This window comes from Giraffa tippelskirchi, chromosome 10, assembly GCF_054371585.1.
Source record: "Giraffa tippelskirchi isolate mGirTip1 chromosome 10, T2T-mGirTip1v1.2.pri, whole genome shotgun sequence".
Classification (NCBI taxonomy): domain Eukaryota; kingdom Metazoa; phylum Chordata; class Mammalia; order Artiodactyla; family Giraffidae; genus Giraffa; species Giraffa tippelskirchi.
This window is the reverse complement of record NC_137284.1, coordinates 41863084-41879271: the sequence shown is the minus strand read 5'-3', so window position 1 is coordinate 41879271 and position 16188 is coordinate 41863084. Positions and strand designations below refer to the sequence as shown.

Below are 16188 nucleotides of genomic sequence, written 5' to 3'. Positions count from 1 at the left end.
TACCAAATTCATATTAAATTTTAGCACATTTGCTATCACTGAACATAAAAAACTTCCAATACATTAATGAAGATTATTCAATTCCTTTAGAAAGTCAATAAATTAGCAACTAAATTATTATGAGTGATTAAACATTATTAAACTATTAAGTTGGCAAATATTTTAAAAGGATAATACCCAATATTATTTAAGAGGGTATTAAATGTTGTATTGATTACACATGATAATGAATGACACACAAGCTTCATTCCAGTTTTTAACTTTATCTGGCCCCATAATTCAAGTTATACATATGGCACAGGATGTGCCAGCAATCATTAATAACCAAAAAAAGACTCCATGACTTTGCATTGATGACCCTTTTAAAGATGAACTCCAGATCATAACACAGAAACTGTCAGTTCAACTACACTAAGTTTCTGAGGAAAACAACTTCTCTGCCAAAGCAGGTTGCAAATAAATTTCAAATGGAACCTGGCATCACCCTGAAGGAATTCTAACTTCACGCTGTTGGGTAGTTTACCAAAATGGCTTCAGAGTTGACTAACTTTACACAGCACATTAAAAAAAAAAAGACACATTTATTCAGTGTCATGACCAGACATTTAGCAATCCACAGCATGGGTGCAAAAACAACTACATTAAAAGTCTTTGTTGGAATGCTTTACACTTTCCACAGAACAGAAAGTAAAATAATCTGCTATACAATAAGTCACAAGTACAGTCCTCGAAGTTTTTGCTCATATACATGAGTATTGTCTAAAATATGCCTTCTTTGCAGCAGCTAGGCCCTGCCACCACTGTGCTTGGCCGAGTTCACAAATCTGTTGTAAACTGTAGCTTCCCTGTCACTTCTCTGGCTCTCCTTTAATCCAAAGATTAAAACCTTTGACACTGCCATAGCCACCTTGGTTTCATGGTTTTGGAAAGTATTGGCCTCTACCACCATAGGGGCCAGAACGTCTGCCTCCAAAGTCTCCTCCTTTCATGGGTCCAAAATTTGAAGACTGAGTGTTGTAACTGCCAAAATCATTGTGGCTTCCGTTACCTCCAAACTTGTTTCTATCATTAACAAATCCATTATAACCATACCCACTGCCACCATATCCACCACCACCACAGCTGCCACCAAAGCCACCTTGACCACTGAAGCTTCCTTCATGGCCAAAGCTGTCATTCCCACCAAAACTACCTCCAGTGCCACCACCAAAGTTCCCAGAACCAGTTCAACCTCTTTGGCTGGATGAAGCCCGAGCCATCTCTTGCTTAGATAGGGCTTCTCTCACTTCACAGTTGTGCCCATTCACAGTGCCATATTTCTGAATGACGATCTTGTCATGGTCATCAAAGTTTACAAAAGCAAAGCCTCTCTTTTTGCCACTGCCTTGGTCAGTCATGATTTCAATCATTTCAAAGTTCCTATGCTGTTCAAAACACTCTCTCAGGTGATATTCTTCGGTGTCTTCTTTAACTCCAGGAACAAAAATCTGTTAAACAGTTAGGTGGGCACTACGTCTCTGAGAATCTTCCCTGGAGATGGCCCTGTCTGGTCCCACAACTCTTCGGCCCACCTTGTGTGGCCTTGCCTTCACGGCCGCATCTGCCTCCTCCCCTGCGACATGTGTGACAAACCCGAAGCCTCTGTAGTGTTTGGTGTTTGGATCCCTTATTACCACACAGCCTGTGAGCATTCTCCATGGCTTACAATGGCTCCTTAGATGCTCATAGGTTGTGTCCAAGCTCAATCCTCCGATGAAGTGCTCCCACAGCTGTCTGGGCTCTTTGGGATACTCTGACTTAGACCCGATGGCAGTGGAAAGGCGGTGACGTCAACGATGCTTACACCGTGGCGTCCACGGGCAGAAAGGAGTAACCTAACCAATGTATCTGCCAATATCCAGTATTAACGATAGTAAAAAATGTATACCCTTACATATTTCTGATAGGTTTGTATGAAGTTAATAGAGAATGTTTTGATAATATGCATGCAAATTCTTAAGAAGTATATTTGCCTCTGACCCAGTAATTCTCATTTTGAAAAAAATTCTAAGGAATTCATTGGACAGAACCTGGCAAATCTGGAATCTTGCTTTAACAGTATCTCTCCCTATTGCCTATCATCTACACATGAAGCAAAGAAAAAAATTGAGAATTTTACTTTCTCCAGCAAATTTTGAGACCTCATGATTTTATGACATTTTCTCATTCTGTTGGATGAAGGAATGAATTAAATGTGACTTTATCCCCTCGCCAATTATATCCAAATCCCAACAGCCAGTACCTCTGAATGTGCCTTGTGTTAGAAACAGTCTTTGCAGATGTAATTATGTTGAGGATGTCAAGATGAGACTTTCCAGCGTAGAGAGTAGGTCCTAAATCTGCGGACAGATGTCCTGATCAGAGAAAGAAGAGGGGCATTCTAGATGGAGCAAAAAGGGTCATGTGAAGAGGCAGTGATTAGAGTTAAAGTGTCGTAATTTGAGGAATGCCCAAGAACCATCAGACACTGGAAGAGACAAAAGACAAATTTTTCTAGGGCCTTTGGAAGGAGTATGGCCCTGCCAACAACTTGATTTCCAGCCTCCAGAACTGTCAGAGAATACACTGGTTTTAAGCCACCCCATTTGGGGTCATTTATTGTGGGAGACCCAGGAAGCTTGATAAAAATGGTGACCTAATTGATAGCGGCTAGCTCTTCATTTTCTTGACCCTCTTTTCGGTGTCTCCCTCAGCACCCAAACATGAGGCAGCAAGGTTGTGAGACTTGGGTTCTAACAATAATAAGAAAAATAGCAACTTCCATGTAATCATTTAATGCTATACTAACTTATTTTATGCACTGATACCTATACTGTGAAGTTTATAGCCTAGTAGAGAAAATATTAACGAATATATTTAAGATGATAAGATCTTGACTCTAGTACAAGAAACTACATGTTACCCCTTGAGTAGAAAATACACACCACATCACTCAATTCTACCTCTTTTCTCTTCTCACTGTGACTCTATGGAAATTGTCACTTATGAAAACACTGCTCAAAATATAATTGAGATCAAGAGGAAGGGGACCTATGGCTGATTCATGTTGATGTTTACAGAAAACAACAAAATTCTGTAAAGCAATTATTCTTCAATTAAAAAATAAATTTTAGATATATACGCTGCTGCTGCTAAGTCGCTTCAATCGTGTCCGACTCTGTGCCACCCCATAGACGGCAGCCCACCAGGCTCCCCCGTCCCTGGGATTCTCCAGGCAAGAACACTGGAGTGGGTTGCCATTTCCTTCTCCAATGCATGAAAGTGAAAAGTGAAAGTTAAGTCACTCAGTCGTGTCCGACTCTGAGCATCTCCATGGACTGCAGCCTACCAGGCTCCTCCATCCATGGGATTTTCCAGGCAAAAGTACTGAAGTGGGCTGCCATTGCCTTCTCCTTAAATATATATAAGCAGAAGTTTACTTCCCTTTAGCAGCAAACATAAAAACACATAGAAAAGTAGTTGTAAAAGTAGTACCCATATATATATATAATTGAGGATTCTGGGTACTACTTATACAACCACTTTTCCATGTGTTTTTATGTTTGCTGCTAAAGGGAAGTAAACTTCTGTTTATCTTTTTTGGAAATATAGAATAGGTTTTACTGCATATTTATATTTCCACAGTTCTTCAGCAGAATTCTAAGTGAATTATAGTAACCACAGTATGATCATTCATCTTTAACTTTTCTATTGTAGAAGGGAATATTTAAAACACATCCATTTTTTGAGACTTATATCACAAAATATTATTGGTCAAATCAAATATTATAGGCAGTTCTCAAATCTTTTCATAATGTTCCATACATATACACAAACACACATTTCACAGTCATACACATACACACTCATGTACACCAATAAAATACTGTAGAGAAGAACATTTCATTCTCTCTCACCCAGATGCTCTGCTTTCCTTGGTGCTATTAATAATACTGAGAAAATGAGATTTTGAAAAACAAAGAAAAATTAATAGTTGGGTATAATATTCAGTGATGGGATAATATTTGTGGGGTATGAATCTTTTCCTTCCCAGCAAATAGTTTCTTTCTTTCTATGATTACCTTTAATTCCTGAGAGGAAATATTTGCTCTATCTTTGCATTTGGATCTGTTACAAATTAGAGTCTTATTGTTAGTATTTTTAATATTTAATTTTTAAGGACCAGCCTTAGTGCACTGGACACAGAAGATAGTGGATGTCAGAACTGCTGATTATCAGGAGAATTCTCCAGGTTCTGCTGTTCTTTTGCTGTTTGTTTCACTTTATGCCACAATTCCCGCAAGACAGGAGACAGTGCAAACATGTACTTGTTCCTTCAGTTACCCAGATATTAAAGGGAATCATTCTGCTTCTTAGGAAGTAGAAATATTTACCTCAAAATGCTCTCGGTAGACAATGTCCAAAGTGCAGTGATCTCCCTAAAGTTTCTACTAAGTCTGTGGGACTCATCTTTTCTTGGACAGGAAAAACTTCCCAACTTAATAGAGTTACTTCAGGTTCTGAAGTTTATTCTAGACGCAACGTAGCTACAGCTGCTCAGAGTTGTAGCTCAGTCCCAACACGGTCCTTGGCTTTCCTCTCTTCAAATGCCCCCTCTGCCCTTTCCACAAAAAGCTGAAGAAAGAGAAATGTTTGCCTCATAATGCTCAGGGCAGACAATGTCCAAAGTGCAATGTATCCCTAATGTTTTTGCCAAGTCTGACTCATCTTTTGTTGGACAGGAAAAGCCTGTCCAACTTACAGAATTACTTCAGGTTGTGGAGTTTTTCCTACCTCTAGTTAAGCGCTAGCTGTAGCTCAGCCCCTCCGTGTTCCTTGGATTTCCTGTCTTTAATGCCCCCTCTGCCCTTTCCACTGGCAACCCACTCCAGTGTTCTTGCCTGGAGAATCCCAGGGATGGCGGAGCCTGGTGGGCTGCCGTCTATGGGGTCACACAGAGTCGGACACGACTGAAGCGACTTAGCAGCAGCAGCAGCTGCCCTTTCCACAAACACCGTTTCCCACTCATTATATTTCTGGGCAGTTACAGTTGTCCTTATATCACAGATACTCAGATTCATGACTTACAGAAACACAGTCAGGATTTTACACACGGAGGACAATTCTACAGGAGATCTTAGACATCTTTTTTTCTGTATGAATAACTGACCGATTCTTGAATTCTATAAACAAGTCTGCTGCTTCAGCCGTGTCGGACTCTGTGCGATCCCATAGACAGGCTCCTCCATCCCTGGGATTCTCCAGGCAAGAACACTGGAGTGGGTTGCCATTGTCTTCTCCAATAAACAAGTCTAGTTTCATTTTTAATGAATTTATGATATTGTATGCTTTTTGTAAATAGATTTATAATTTGTATACTTCTTTGTGTGAATTAGAATTAAAAAAAAAACAATAAACGTACCAAGTAAACAATGTAAGTTATGCTACAGAAAAGCACTGAGTCAAAGATAGAAATAAAGGCTTCTGCTCCCCACATAGAACACCTGGAGCCCCAAAGTCTGCGGCCTCCGGGGCCCAGTGAGAGCAGAGGGCGGCCCTCAAGACCCTCCGACCCCAGAGGACTGGAGACAACCAGTTCTAGCCGTGACTCAGGTTCAGGTCATCACCTGGAGATGGTCCTTTTGGCGTCCGAGGGAGCTGCTACTGTGCTGTTTTGGCCTCGCTGGCCGGAGCCACCTCCTTCCAGAGACACCAGTCTTCTCAGAGAAGGGTGAGTCTCCAGGAGAGCCTGCTCTGGAGGAGGCGCTGAGCTCCGGGCCGGCAGAGATCAGTGGGCTCCTCCCGCACCCGCGGGGGTCCCCGCTGGAGTCAGGATCCCGTGACCGCTCTGGAGACTGCGGGTCCCAGGGTCTCCGCGCGGGAGGCCTAGGATCCTACATGCTGGACTCCGCGGGGTTCGGGGAAGACTCTGGCTCTGCCCCGGTCAGAAGTGTCCAGGCCAAGTAGGGCATTCGGAGGCCGTGAGCTGCCTGTTCAGAGCGGCCCCCGGTGTCACCCGCCTGGGGCACCGGCGGCTCCAATGAGCTCCCCGAATCTTCTGGTCAGCAACGCCTAGAAGTGTCCGGAATCCTAGCCGTCCGTTAGGACGCTGGCTCAGGAGAGCGACTGTCAGAAAAGTCAGGTTTGCGGACACCACGTGCGGGTCTCGGTGAGAGTCAGTGTGGAAACCAGGGTGCAGGAGCAGGAAACCTGCGGGGATCGCGGGGAGTTGGGGTTGGGCCTCCTCCCGAGCTCTCGGAAGCAACTCTGGGGAATCTCCACCCTGAGGGCTCCCCGCCTCTGCAGACCTGCTCCTCTCCGGGGGCGAGGCCCCAAGGGGGCTGCTTTGTCCAGGGCGACCTGCAAAGAGAAGCCCCTGAGTCAGAAAAGAAAGACAAATATCCTATGATACTGACCATATGTGGAGTCTAAAATTATGGGACAAATGAGGGTATTTAGAAAACAGAGACACAGATGTAGAAAACAAATGTTTTATTACCAGACCCCAAGTAAAGATGGTGGGAGATGAGGATTAGCATGTAGCCATTACTATATATAAAATAAATAATTAATAATGACTACTCTGGAACATAGAGAACTCTAGTCAGTACTTAATGACCTATATAGTAAAAGAACATAAAAGAAAAAGAGTGGATATGTGTATTTTTATAACTGATTCACCATGCTGTACACCTGAAACTTACTCAACATTGTAAATCAAGGATATTTCAATAAAAATTTTAAAATAAAAAATAAGTAAATTCTCTTGTCTAACAGATGCATGGAACAATTTTATGGACTCTGAGGGAGAAGGTGAGGGTGGGACGTTCTGGGAGAATGGCATTGAGACATGTGTATTGTCATATGTGAAACAGAGCACCATTCCATGTTCGATGCATGTGACAAGGGCTCAGGGCCGGGGCAATGGGATGATCCAGAAGGATGGGATGGGGAGGGTGGTGGGTGGGGGGTCCAGGAAGGGGAACACATGTAAACCCATGGCTGATTCATGTCAATGTATGGCAAAAACTATTACAATATTGTAAAGTAATTAGCCCCCAACTAAAATAAATAAATTTATAAAATTAAAAAAAAAAAAAAAATTCTCTTGTCTAATTTCCTGGCCTGAATGAAGGCCCATCACTGATTAAATAGGAAAATGTTTTGAGGAATAGATGGCAAACACAGTCAAAATAAAGAAAACCTTAAGAGATCGTTGCCCAAACTTAGCAGACAATGTTATATTTATTTCATAAATTTTCTGTGGTTGCTTTTAGTCAATCACATAGTGTACAAAACTATGACATAATCATTAACTCCACAACCTAACATCATTATTTTAATTGTGCACACATTTTAAATAATAGAATGAGATAGAATGACATCATATTCAGGGAATGAGCAGAAGGGACAGAGTCTTAGAGAAGAACCACCAACAGCTACTGTCAAGTTATAGACAGAAGGAAAAACAGCAATACTGTGTAACCACAAAAAAAATATTCTTTAGAGGGAAGAATTTCATGAAGAACTGTAGAAAAAGAAAAAAAATTTGAGAATATTTTAGTTCAGATAAGGTTGAGAATATCCATCAAAGACTAAAATGAGATCTCATCCAGAGCAGTAAATGGTATTACTGGGGAGCTTGAGTGCCCCTGGGTGAACAAGGGAATGGGGAGAGCTCCTCTTTCTGAAGAAATATCAAGAAATGAATGCAAGTAAATTCAGACAGATATCCAAATCTAGTGGGTGATGGTGGGTAGCTGCAATTAGGAGTATAGTATAGCTAATTAAATGGAGATATGAAATTCATATGTGGGCAGTTCATTTATTTTTCAAACAACTTCATGGATTATGAGTGTCAACTCAAGGTGTGAGTTTTTACAAGTGATTGGATTATGGCAATTGGATTCAGAAGTTTCAAAAGTTTAACTCCAGCCATTGACATCCAGATGTGTTTTCAATTCTGCAAAAATCTAATCATGTGCACCTAACCATTTGCCCACGGTTGATAACTCTATCATTTGGAGGAAGTGGGTGTGGTCTTTGGAGAATATATCAAGCATCCAGCGAAGACCCAAATTCATTCTTCTCTGGAGCCCAGAGCTGCTGTGTTTGGAATTGCCCGAATTGTGGACACTTTTGAAAGTCATCTGCAGGAGATGAGCACTTGAACGCTGAACGGAATTTTTATCAGAATTACTTACTGAACAGGAGTAGAACATTTCATCAACTGTACCCAAAGGTGAGTTTGATCAAGGTACAATGTAATTCTGCTATGTGCACTTAAAAATGAAACCTTAATGACAATCATGGACACAAAAGCTAATTTTTTTTTTTTGTCAGTAATATCTGTATGTGAGCACTGCATCAGGCATTTATTCCCTGTGGTATCTGTAGACAAATAACTTTTTACCCACATTATGTCAAGCAACTCCTTATAAAATGTGGGTAAAAATAGAAAATTAGTGAATATTATTGAGAAGATTAAAATAGTTAATCCATATTAAAGGTGTTAATCCAATGCCTAGAAACACATATTAGATTCTCCTTTGATTAGTTTAAAATCATCATGATCATTACTGTTACAGTCTAGAAATGATTATATTCATATTAAATTCTTGGCCAGTTTCTAGCCCATTCTACACGTCTTCTTTCTACTTTCTCCCTGTTCATCAACTATCTTATGTGATGCACGTTTCAGTCAAAGACTTTAGGTTGTATACCATTGAAAATTTCGTGGTCATCTATCAGAAGTTCATAAATCTCCTCTCAATTTTTTTTCCTATAAATATATCTGTGCAACATGGCTTCAGTGCTCATCATTTTCAAAAGACATCTTAAAGCTGATGTTATACTCTTTCAAATAAGCAAGAGGTTTTAGTCTGTCTCTTATTTTGACCAAAACTAAATTCTCAGCCTTGGAAAGAAGTAGCCTCTCCCATTCAACTACTCATAGACAGGGAAGATAACAGAAATCATAGAGTAAAAGCAAATATTTAGTCTCAGTGTATGATACTTGAAAGTATATCTTCATGCCCACTTTCTCTTACCCAAATACTTTCCATATACCTGCTTACCTGTTTGGGTCTTGTCCAAGCAAACAAGTAGCCTTCTTAGATTTCTAAAATGACATCAAGATTTCAAATAACTGTTACTGGAGTAGTTCTAATATATTGGTAATATAGGCTGTTTAATTTTTCTTATTCCATTACCTTATACAAGTTATTAGATGCTTTCAGGTCTTAAAAAAGGCTTCTACAGACATAAGTATTTATAAAACACATAGGACTCCTGATATGTTCAACAAAATGTGTACATTTAATATTCTTTACACAGGTGAACATGAGTTAGATAATTTGAATAAATCAAAATTCCTTCTCGGAGAGGTCGCATTTGCTAATTTTTTAGAGCCATCATTTTGCAGTCTAGAAGTGAAGTGTTCAGAAAAAATCCAATCAACCAGTAAAGACTTCCAAGAAGTGGAATTGGGCAAAGTGAGAAATAGAAAAGAAAAAGAAAAGAATGTGTGCCTCCATTAACTACATCTCTGGAATTTCTAGTGTAGAGGGGAATTCCTGTATGTACTGAAATTTTTTCCTTTGGTTTTAGAAAACAGCTGTTTAATTTTTTGCTGATTATTGTTGTAGCCTGAACATTATCAGTTCAAAATTCAATGTGCTTTGATGATCTGAACTGACTCCAAAAAAATTGTTTTCCTGAACAAGAAATGGCATAGTTTTGTTTTGTCTTGAAAGGAGTAATTTTGCTATTTAAGTTGGAAGCAAACACTGATCAGTTTACAGTTTAAGGATGTCAAAGTTAAAGCCAACATTGATTATATTAAGTTTAAATTATTCATAAACAATTGTATTGTCTTTAAAAAAGCAAATATGTCACTTCTAAGGCAGAAGACATAGAGAAAGTGAAGAGACGGAGTGTATGCTAGTGGGGATTTCAGTTCAGGGGGAATGGAGGGAGAGAGAGAAAGAGAGAGACCTATGTGCTTCTGTAACAGTCAGCTAACAAAAGTGACTTTGGAGTCATCCTAACATTTATCCTCAGGTCTAATCTTTAAGCTTTTTCATGTAATTTAGCTATGATTGAGATTATGGTTGGTTTTAAACAAAGTTGCTAGGGACTCTCTTATCTAATTTCGTCCTTTGTATCACATCAGGAACCCAACCTGTCTGTGGTCTCTATTTCTAGGCTTGTGCTGGGGGTAAGCAAATATGGAAATTACATTTCAAGACAGGACTTTCTCCAAAGCTATTATCCCTTATCTGAGCCTTAGAAAGACTTTCTCTCTTGTGTGTGCTCAGTCTCTCAGTCATGACCTACTCTTTGAGACCCCATAAATTGTAGCCCTACAGGCTCCTCTGTGCATGGAATTTTCCAGGCAAGAATAATACTGGAGTGGGTTGCTATTTTCTCAGCCAGGGAATCTTCCCCACTCAGGTAACAAACCTGCCTCTCTTGAGTCCATGAATTGGCCCGAGAATTCTTTATCACTGAGCCACTGCTCTTACCTTCTCTATTTCTTTTGTTTCACTTTCAGAAACATGGATTCAGACACACTGCAGGTCCTCCAGAGTGAGCTCACCTGCTCCATCTGCATGAACTACTTCCTGGACCCTGTCACCATAGACTGTGGGCACAGCTTCTGCCGTCCCTGTCTGAGCCTTTGCTGGGAAGACGGCCAGACTCCAAAGAGCTGCCCTGAGTGCAAGGAAATATCAGATATATCAGATTTCAAAACCGATATTGTCCTCAAGAGGCTGGCTTCCCTTGCCAGACAGGCCAGAGCCGACCATGACCACAGCTCTGAGGAGCAGATCTGTGTGACACACCAGGAAGCCAAAAGCCTCTTCTGTGAGGCTGAACAGAGCCTGCTGTGTGGGCCCTGCTCTGAATGCCCCGAGCACACAGCTCACAGCCACAGTCCGATACACAGGGCTGCTGAGGAGTCCCGGGTAGGTGATGCCTCTAGAGCAGTTTGAGATCTAGAGGCTCCTAAGTCAGAGAGGAAGACGAGGATGCTATGACGGTGATGGGATGGAGATAGTGGAGGTGGGATTTCTGAATGTGGATCCTCACATACGATGTGTCCTCTCAGTGTTGTTGCCAATTGTCCACACGTGTGGCAATGCAGCATCGCGGGGCGGGTGGCACCAGGGCCACAGGCTTCTGATGGGAGCTTGAGGCTTTCCTAATCAAGCTTTATACATATGTGAGTCTCAGTTTCTTAGGAAATAGATTCCATTATTGTAAAGTTCCCCCAGCTCTCTAATATTTACTTCTGTGACTTTGATATCCAATATTAGAATCAAATTAGAGTAATGTGGAAAACTCTGACCACAGCATTCTGTGCAAGATTTCTATGTAACCAACAAATGCCTTTCTTCATCAAGAACAGGATGAAGTTTATTGTGTCATCTTCTGGGTCACTAAATCTCATGGGTATTTTGCAGGAGAAACTTGTGAAGAGAATGAGATCTTTATGGAAACTGAGAGAAGAAATGAAAGTCAGTCTGAATCAAGAAGCTAACAAAACTCAGTCCTTTGAGGTAAGAATAAAAATGCTCCTATTTATTTGTATAGACATTGATATAATTCTAGATTTTATGTCCATTTAAGTTCCCGTTAAAGGATATTTGTCTCTTCCCTGGAAAACTAATAGTTTAAAATGACTTTCTGGTAATCACAGTTAGAACAAGCTAATGCAAGTTGCTTTCCAACAGTGTGTTGAAATGCAGAGACATTTCTCTGCAGACAAAGATCTGTATAGTCTAAGGCTATGGTCTTCCCAGTGGTCATGTATGGTTGTGAGAGCTGAACCATAAAGAAGGCTGAGCGCCGAATAATTGATGCCTTTGATCTCTGGTGATGGAGGAGACTCCTGAGAGTCCCGTGGACAACAGGGAGATCAAACCAGTCAATCTTAAGGGAAATTAACCCTGAATACTTGTTGGAAGGTCTGCTGCTGAAGCTGAAACTCCACTACCTTGGTCATATGATGCGAACAGACAGTTCATTGGAAGAGTCCCCGATGCTGGGAAAGATTGAGGACAGAAGCAGAAGAGGGTGTCAGAGGATGAGGTGGCCAGACGACATCACCGATGAATGATCATGAACTTGGGCAAATCCTGGGAGATGGTTTGGGAGTGGGGCCTGGCATGCTGCCATCCATGGGGTCACAAAGAGTCAGACAGGACTGGGCGACAGAACAACAACAACAATGCGAGTTAGCTCAAAGAATGATAGTAAGTAGGAAAACCAAGGCATGAAAAGTATTCTTAGGCCAAATTTTGAAGACTTGAATAAGCTTTCTCAGACATGGAAAAGAAGATGACATTGCACTAAGAGTGACTCTGAAGGAGAAGATAAAAATATAGTATTACCTAGAGGAACAATAGAGCATATTTTATGAACTGTGCTAGATGGGGTTTATCTCATAAAAGAATATTTAGAAAAATCAGGGTAAGGAGCAAGAGAAAAACAAGACTCAGGTAAGAGGGGAAATAATTCTTGGAGTAAGAACCCTGAAAAATCCTCCTAGGAAGGGAACCTGGGACCCTTTAAATGGTTTGATTTAAACAAGGAAAGAGACTAGGAATTCAGAGAAAGGACGGACAGGAAGGACCAGCAAATATTCAAGACCATTAGATGTGTGAGGCAGAAAGTTTGTCAAGAACGTTCTCAATGATATTAGGGAAATAATATTCGAAGCTTTCTTTTGAATGTGAGCATAAGTAATGCTTTGAATCCACTATCTCTGCAGAATTATGTGGCCTTAAGGAAGGTCATGATTACAGTTCAATATCAGAGGATACCTCTGTTGCTTCATGAGGAAGAGAAACTGCATCTGGAGGCCCTGGAGCAAGAAGCCAAGGAGATTTGTCAACAACTCAAGGAGAGTGTGTTCAGAATGACTCAACAGGGAGATATTCTGAGAGAAATGTACAGAGAGCTGACTGAGATGTGCCACAAGCCGGACACGGAGATGCTCCAGGTGAGAAAGGAGGGTCCGTCCTCAGAGAGAGAAACACTCTTCTGAATGAGTTGCTGTGACACTGAAATGTACCTCATATATGGTTACTCTCGGCTGAGGGATGGTGCTCCTTGACTCCCATTATATTTCTCAAATCCCTCTCTCATCATATCCTGGTAATCTTTGAAATATTTTTGCCCTTTTCCTATCTCACATAGGACCAGATATTTCCAATGTGGTCAGGAGTACTATCCCAACAGATGATCCAAAATCAGCAAAATTCTGTGACCAGGGGACAGTTAACTTTCTTGGAGTAAATCTCAATATATGTTCTGCTAAACTCTTATCACTTTCCGTTATCTCACGCTTCCTGAAGATGCTGAGGTTTTGCCAGTTTTCTATGAAAGATTGTTAGAAATAGTCATCAGTTCCAATACATTCTATAAATCCTTTTTATGGGTCCCTGTTTTGCTTTAATTGTTATCATAGATGGTGGGATCTCTCCTTGGGAATAGCACTGGGCAATGAGTGACACTGGAAACCTAGATGTGGCTGCATTATTGCACACATTCTTCCAGGCCTCCTTCCTTCCTTAACGTGCCCTGAGAAAGCCCATCATGTTTTAGTTTAAGCTCTGTTACTAAGACGGCTTCTGATTGTTCCTGAAAAGAGAATGAGAAAGTAATACCTTTTCAACAAACAGAAGTAGGAAAGAAGATAAAAAAGGACAGAAATCTCATGATTAACATGGTCTTTTTTTCCTTGCAGTCCTTGGGAACTGTTCCTTCCTGCAGGAGTGAGTCAGTGCAGCTGCACCTGCCCCAGCCTGTAGTTCCTGAGCTCAGTGTGTGGCCCATCCCTGGACTCATAGACTGGCTCAGACAATTCCAAGGTACCAGGCAGCCCTCTGGTGAGGGAGCTGAACACTTGTCTCTGTTCATGTTCTTTCTGTGACCTTCTTCATTGCTCAACCTGTGGACTCTTTTTGGGGAACTTTTATAACCAAATTTACCCTTAGAGTAGACTTCCTGTAGCTCAAACGATAAAAAAATCGGCCTGTGAGGCAGGAGGCCAGGGTTTGATCCCTGGGTTCGAAAGTTCCTCTGGAGAAGGGAATGGCAACCCACTCCAGTATTCTTGCCTGGAGAATTCCATGGACAGAGGAGCCTGGCGGGCTACAGTCTGTGGGGTCACAAAGAGTTGGACATGACTGAGCGAATAACACATACAGCCTTATAGTAGAACAATAATACACAATGTTGGGTTGGCCAAGTAGTTCTTTGGGGTTTTTTCCCATAATATCTTAAAAGAAAGAAATCTTGGCAAACTCTCTCTCTATAGATACACTTGCTTTTGCCCTAGATACCAGTTTTTCTCACATATATATCTGGTATCTAGGAAAAAAAGCAAGTAAATAATGGGAAAAGATAACTGATGTCCAAAAGTAGACTGGCATGCTGTTCACTATTTCCTTGAAGTATGTAAGTCTGTCTGTACATTCGGTACTTTCCAAATTTTAGGGAAGGGAGGTTATCACTGGTTGTGAGATATTTGAAGAGTATTAAGTTGGTCTATAAAACGATTTGCAATAATTTCAAAACATATCTTTTGGACATTGGACATTGAATGAAATCCTCTCTATGATCAAGTTTATCACAAGCATAATATGAAATTTTTAGTTTATTAGTAAGATTGGCAAAGTAAGCTGGCAACTTATTTTAATAGATTTATTCTTCTTTTGTTTTTCAAGGTGTACTGGCAGAAAATTCTCACAAAGAAACCACTTCAAAAAATATGATTTTTTAAACATTTTAGTTTAATTTTGAATTCTTTAGTGAAAATCCTTGTCAGGAAAAGTGATCACTCTTTTGGAGTTATCATTAGTATTATATTTCTTATTGAACGTTTTCTAATGATACGGGCAAACTACTTTTTTTTTCCTGATAGTGAATTTTTATTTCATTGCCTATTTCAAATATTCCAGGGAAAACAATGGCCAAAACTAAGCAGTAGGTCTCATAGATAAAAATCATGTTTTCTCCCATTTGGTCTGGCTCAAATCTTCTTCTTATGAAGACAGACGAGAATATCGTGGACTGCAAAAGATTCCTCATGCTCTCTTGTTATCCTGACTCCAAGTTCTACTCATAAGCTAAGAAACTCAGACACTGTATAAAGCTCATGCTCATCAGGAATTTAAAACACTATCAGTTAATATTTTTTTTTTCCTTTTTCCTACAGTGTACAATGTGTTGCATAATGAAAGAGTCACTCATCACCTCGCTGTGTTTGAAGACCTGAGATGTCTGCTAGCTGGTCCTGATGGTCCTGGTGTCGACTACACTCCACCAAGATCTAAATATTTTCTTGCCTGGGGAGCTGAGTCATTCACTTCTGGTCAGCACTACTGGGAGGTGGATGTGGCGGGCTGTTGCAACTGGGCCATTGGACTTTGTAATGACTCCTGGGCAAGGGAAAGTGACATGGCCCTTGATTCCAAGGGAATTTTTCTACTTCTTTGTATCAAAGAGAACAGCCAGTACAATCTCTTTACCTCCTTCCCACTGTTACCTCAATATGTCAAAAAGCCTCTGGGCCAGGTGGGGATGTTCCTGGATTATGATGGTGGAATCCTGAGCTTTTTCAATGTGGCCAATAGTTCCCTCATTTGTAGTTTCCTCTACTGCTCCTTCTCATCTCCACTCAAACTTTTTCTTTGCTCTAGATACCCATGATCAGAGGTCAAAACTCTGACCCCAGGTGTCAGGAATGTGAATAAATGAGGTTGTTATGTAAGCACCCACTTGACTTTCTGAAACTTCACCTTTCTTTATGCAATGTATTGTTTGATTTTTTTTTTTTAAGTTTGATATGTTAAGTGTATAAGTTTATTTCTGTTTTCATGAAATAAAATATCTCCTGGATACTGTGCAATTGTTATTCTATGTCCTGTGTGTTCACTGGTTTCTAGTCTCCCTAGAGATCAAAGAACACCTGTCATGCTTTCCTAACTTTGTGTGGTAAAGCAAGAACGCAGGGTTCTTTTGACTGGCATACTTGGAATTGTCTTCTCCCTGCTACACATCCCTAATGTAGTTTTCCTTCATCATGTCTCCGTTTCAAAATTATTATTCACAGATATATTGATCAAGTTACCAAACTAATTAAAATCATCTTGTTGG

General features: G+C 40.6%; 1 protein-coding gene and 1 pseudogene across 1 annotated transcript; one reads left to right on the top strand and one right to left on the bottom strand.

Moving 5' to 3' along the window:
* Positions 1-848: 848 nt before the first annotated feature.
* On the bottom strand, positions 849-8240 carry LOC145522437 (heterogeneous nuclear ribonucleoprotein A1-like; annotated as a pseudogene).
* Positions 8241-10577: 2337 nt separating this feature from the next.
* LOC145523321 (tripartite motif-containing protein 64-like) lies at positions 10578-15741 on the top strand. Its single transcript, XM_081533365.1, has 5 exons — positions 10578-10988; positions 11487-11582; positions 12797-13040; positions 13812-13898; positions 15248-15741. The coding sequence occupies exons 1-5, from the start codon at positions 10578-10580 to the stop codon at positions 15739-15741; spliced, it is 1332 nt and encodes a 443-aa protein (XP_081389491.1).
* The last annotated feature ends 447 nt before the right edge of the window (positions 15742-16188 follow it).

Coding starts and splice junctions, on each gene's coding strand:
- LOC145523321 (XM_081533365.1), top strand. CDS start 10,578: ATGGATTCAGACACACTGCAGGTCCTCCAGAGTGAGCTCACCTGCTCC. Junction 10,989..11,486: donor GGGCTGCTGAGGAGTCCCGG/GTAGGTGATGCC, acceptor GGTATTTTGCAG/GAGAAACTTGTGAAGAGAAT. Junction 13,899..15,247: donor CTGGCTCAGACAATTCCAAG/GTACCAGGCAGC, acceptor TTTTTCCTACAG/TGTACAATGTGTTGCATAAT.